Genomic DNA, 4,603 nt, shown 5'->3' with positions numbered 1-4,603 from the left:
CCAGCCAGCTTTTTCAGAGATTAAGCTAGAAAATGTGTGCCTGTCTTTAACACTTTTGCTGAGAAATAAAATTCGTCACTAGAGATGAAGGTAGGTAGATTTATATTTAATGCCATCCTCATCAATCTTCCAGCATTTTATTCCAGTCTACCTCCACCTAAGTAGTTGAATCAGGTATAACCAGAAACACTTGATTTTTCCCCTCCCACCCTGTGAAATAATATTTATAACATTTAGTATTACAAACCTTTTAAACTCTGGAGTACACTTGAAGATGATGGCAATTAAGAAAAAAAATGCTCTTTGACAACTTCGCGGCTTTTGATTAAACCACACCAAGAGGCATGTTACAGTGATAACAATGAAGCATTATGCCAATTATGTTAAATCCTGCTCTCTGCTTTAAGCTCATCATGACCTGTTTTAGTGTCCTGTAATTTATCCTCTGGAATGCTTTACTCTCATCAATAAAGTGTTCAAGAGAAAAAAAGAAAGCCACCAAAGGGAATAACCACCCCCAAATGACTTCTAGAAAACAAGTATTTCTTAACTTTTTATTGACATTGGCAAATTAAAATAGAATAAATTAACAAGTATTTTTTCAAAAAAATGTTTTGTACAAAAATACTGTCAAAATTTCCTAAAAAGCTTTCAACACAGTAGTATCTTTTCATGTACTGAATATAACTATTAGCACAGTGTCAAAAATGTTGAAGACAGAAACAAAATAAAAATCTGTGAAATGTTTGCCACTGATGACATTCCACACCCTATTATTGTCTGTACATATCGGGGAGGGGGACAGCCACCTTGAAAGTGAACAGTATGCCTTTTCCTGATCCAGAATGGTTTGGCCCACATCTGTTTAATCTTCCAGTTTAGCATATTTTAAAAATTAGTCTGTACTCAAATGCATAGTTAAAAATATGAAGCGAGATGGCAGAGTTTGTGCAGTAATATCTGCCTTTCAAAGTTCATGCAACCAACTAATGCAATTTTTCCTTTCCCTCGTAAATCTGAATGCAGTTCAGTCATTTGAAACCATCTACAAAATCCACAAGATTAAGCAGTTTGCCAAGATTAATATCTAACAGTTGAGCACTGGAGAAAGTGAGGAAATAAGGAGTAAAAACAAACAACAAAAAAGACCAAGTTAACTAGATATTTCAACTACATAAGGGAGGTGAATGTCAAGGCTACAAAAACGAAACAAAAACAGAAAAAAAAAAAAGTGGCAGCAATTTTTTTAAACCAATTTGTACAAGTTTATAGTTTACTTTGTTTCCAAGTTCTCAAACCTTTCACGATCTGAAAAGTGAGATACTGTGTCTAAGGGAATGTTTTTTAATTCACACCGAAGAAGTTGGGGGATTTGATTTCTTTCGCCGGGATTTCGATCGAGTCAGCAGCTTACTCTGCTGGGCTGCTGTTTGCACACGAAGTCCGTCATAAAATCAAACTCGTTTTGCCCCAGCCAGAGTTCGGGCAGCTCCTTGATGCGGTCCAAACCCATTTCTATCACTAAGGACATGAGCACTTCCTCGTCGATAAAATCAGTGTCTATGACATTGGGCGGCAGCATTGCAGCAGGAACGTGGGCCACGGAGGCGGGCATGTTGCTGCCGCCGCTGCCGCCGCTGCCGCCGCCGCTATTGCTGCTGCCCGCGCCGCCGCCCGAGGTGCCCGCCGAGCCGCCGGGGGTGCTGCTGCCGCCCGAGCCGCCGGGGGTGCTGCTGCCGCCGCTGTGCTTGGGGTTGCAATCTCGGAAGTGCTGGTTCGTCCCGTTCATCTGGTGGCCTGCAGCAGGGTGCAAATCCGGCATGTAGTGGTTGTGGGGATAGGGGTGGTGGTTGAAATACTGGTTGTTGAGCTTCTGCAGCTGCATGCTGGCCGGCAGAGAGCCTCCCTGGCTGGCCACCGGGGGGCCCATGAACTGGGAGCTGTTAAACCTGGCCCCGGGAGCCAGCGCGCTCGGGGGGTGCCCTCCGTTCACAGTCCCCGGCCCCATCGCGTGCCTGATGCCGCTCGTGGCGTTCATGTTGCTCGCGCCGTAGTGTATGTGCTCGCCCATTAACGCGTTGAAGGCGTGTTGGGGCTGCTGCTGGTGATGATGGGGGCTCGGGAACTGCCCCACACCCATGCGGTGGGCAGGGTGGTGGTGCAGCCCGTTAGTGCCGTCGGGGAAGCGCCCGTGGTTCATGGCCATCATATGGTCTGCCATTTCCAGTCCTGAAAGTGAAAAGGGCAGACTGTAAGCCCGGCGCCACACGTGTCGCCCACCTCGGTGCACCCCACTTTTTCTCGGCTCTGGCCCCCAGGCTCACCCGACGCACTTCGGCTGCGAATCATCATCCCGAGGATCCCACTAAGAGCCTGTGCACCCGGGCTCGCCACCAAGGCGGACCTGCCACCCACAACAGAGCCGCGCTCTGCACAAACAGCCCTTTCCCCTGCGATCGGGCGGGGGCCCCAAGCCCACACCCCCCTCTGCTCCCCGAAGTCGCCTAATAAAGGAAGTGCCCCGTAGCTCTGCCGCGAACTTCAGGCATTAAATCAGCCCTCCTCATCCTGTTGTTGCACATCCTGTTGTTATTCCCCAGCTCCGCCTCACGCTCTTCCTCCGGGCAAACCCAGCCCTCGGAGGACGGGCTGGCAGAAGCCCCAGCCAGCTTCGCCCGCCGCGCTTACCTTCCGTCCTTGCGATTTCTGCTCCGAAGACCGAGGGCGGGATCGTCGGGTCCAGGACCGGCTCAGCAGCACATAGAGGGGGGCCTTTCTGGCGTGCAAGGCGCTCGCTGTCGCGAATTCGGCGCCGAAGTCTTGCAGCGGCTGCTGGGGCAGAATCGGAGCCGTTCCCTTTTATTTCCCCTCTGCTGCCCTCACAGCTCGGCAAGACCGCCCGGCAGCTGCCAACAATGAGCTGTGTTTCTTAGGGCTTTGGCCACAGTTAATATAAGGGATTTCAGGAAGGGCGGAGCGAGAGCCTCCGGGGAGGGCGGTGGGAAAACTCGGATTCCGGAACACCGGGCACACCGGACCGGGTCGGGCAGCCGCGTCCCCACTGCCGGAGGCACGTGCGCAGAGGCTGCGGGCCCAGGCGCCGCCCCGCTGACCCCGGATGCTGGCTTCCTCTCGGCCCACAAATACCAGACCAGGCCGCCCCCGGAGCAAGGACAGAATCCTCCCTGGACTCTCAGCCCGAAGGTAGCGCCTGCCCGGAGAGCAGCGAGGAAAACTCACCGCCCCCCTCTGGCCGGATTCCCCACCCCGAGCTCACCTAGCGATCTGTGCTGCTTTCTGTGGGAAAACGGGTTTCACCCAGCGCCCCGTCCATAGTGCCCTTCTACCGCCCCGGCTTTGCAAAAGCCTACCCAGGTTGCAAAGAATGGCTGTGTTTACCCGAGTGGGTTTTTAAGCCCCGGGCAAATAATGCCCCCTCCCCTGTGCGCGCTTTCCTGGGCTGTGCTTTTGTGTTTTTATAGGGGCAGTAGGTAAACCCGATCTAGACATTCTGCGTGTAGATGCATTTTTTTCCCACTCCTTTCAAGGACAGGAGCTGGGGGCGGGGAGCGGCAGCAGCTGCAGGTGGACTGAAGCGCGCTCGCGGGCCCGACCGCCTCCGCTCCAGCGCCCGGGAATCCGGTCCGTGCTTTCGGGGCCGCTCGCCGCTCCCGGGGTACGTGTGCTTCTGCTAAGTTTGCGTTTGCAGCTCTTGGTAGCTTTGGCATCCGAGCTGAGGCGTCTCTGCTCTGTAAACAAACTCAGCGATCCTCGTCCCCAGATCCACCTTTTTGCACATACGCAGTTTCTTGCTTCTGCTGTTGCCCTTGATCCGGGAGGTGGGGGTGTGTGCAAACTTGCATAGCCTCCCTCCGGGCTCTGCCTGACTGTTTGGGGTTGATTTAGAAGCGAACGGGTTTGTAATTAAGAAATTCGGGGGCTGAGTAAGGCTGCTGTAGCTGGAAAAGGAAAACAAATAGATAACATGGTAATCGCTTTGCAAATAAAGTCGTTCTGGAGGTGGGCACGTAGCTGCACGTCCCGTATGGCACCGTGGCACACACTGCTGGGACTCTTCCTTTTCAGTGAAATTGCTCAGTGGGGTAATAGGCGATAATAATAACCTTGCTTCCCTGAACGCGGCACAACTAGCTTGGTCGTCCATTTGGCTCACTGACTTGCAAATAAAAGCCCTAACGCCCGTCTGGGCCACTACCCAGTCGGAGCTCTCTTGCTTTTTCAAATGGGGAAGCCGAGTTGTTTCCCCAACACCATGATGAGGCTGCTCGGAGCTTTTATATTGCTCTTTATGTGGTAAAAGTGAGTTTAGCGCTCCGAATAAGGACTTCTGTTCAGAGTTGTTTCTTCATAACTCGATATCCATTGACGACTTCCTGCTGCGAAGAGCAAGTCCCCCGCCCCCCTCTTTTTTTCTCCCGTCTTGCTCACAGGACTTCTTTAGGCCCTTCTTGAGGACTGGAAATTCGGATATATTTCCCCTTTCAGGAATTTGCTGAAGAGAGCGAATCCTGATTATTTGATTCGATTACCCCTCTGTCTTCCTCTAGTTATATGTATAGAATATTTATATATATATATTTAA

The 4,603-nt window shown here is 51.6% G+C and overlaps 1 protein-coding gene across 1 annotated transcript; it reads right to left on the bottom strand.

Moving 5' to 3' along the window:
• Positions 1-540: 540 nt before the first annotated feature.
• Positions 541-2,950, bottom strand: CITED2 (Cbp/p300 interacting transactivator with Glu/Asp rich carboxy-terminal domain 2). The gene is made up of 2 exons (XM_024122692.3): positions 2,689-2,950; positions 541-2,229 (listed from the first exon to the last, which is right to left on the bottom strand). The coding sequence occupies exon 2, from the start codon at positions 2,219-2,221 to the stop codon at positions 1,403-1,405; it is 819 nt and encodes a 272-aa protein (XP_023978460.1). The 5' UTR covers positions 2,222-2,229; positions 2,689-2,950; the 3' UTR covers positions 541-1,402.
• Between the last annotated feature and the right edge of the window lie 1,653 nt (positions 2,951-4,603).

This window comes from Physeter macrocephalus, chromosome 10 (assembly GCF_002837175.3).
Source record: "Physeter macrocephalus isolate SW-GA chromosome 10, ASM283717v5, whole genome shotgun sequence".
In the NCBI taxonomy this organism is placed as follows: Eukaryota; Metazoa; Chordata; class Mammalia; order Artiodactyla; family Physeteridae; genus Physeter; species Physeter macrocephalus.
Note: the sequence above shows the minus strand (reverse complement) of the source record. Positions and strands in the feature narration are given on the sequence as shown.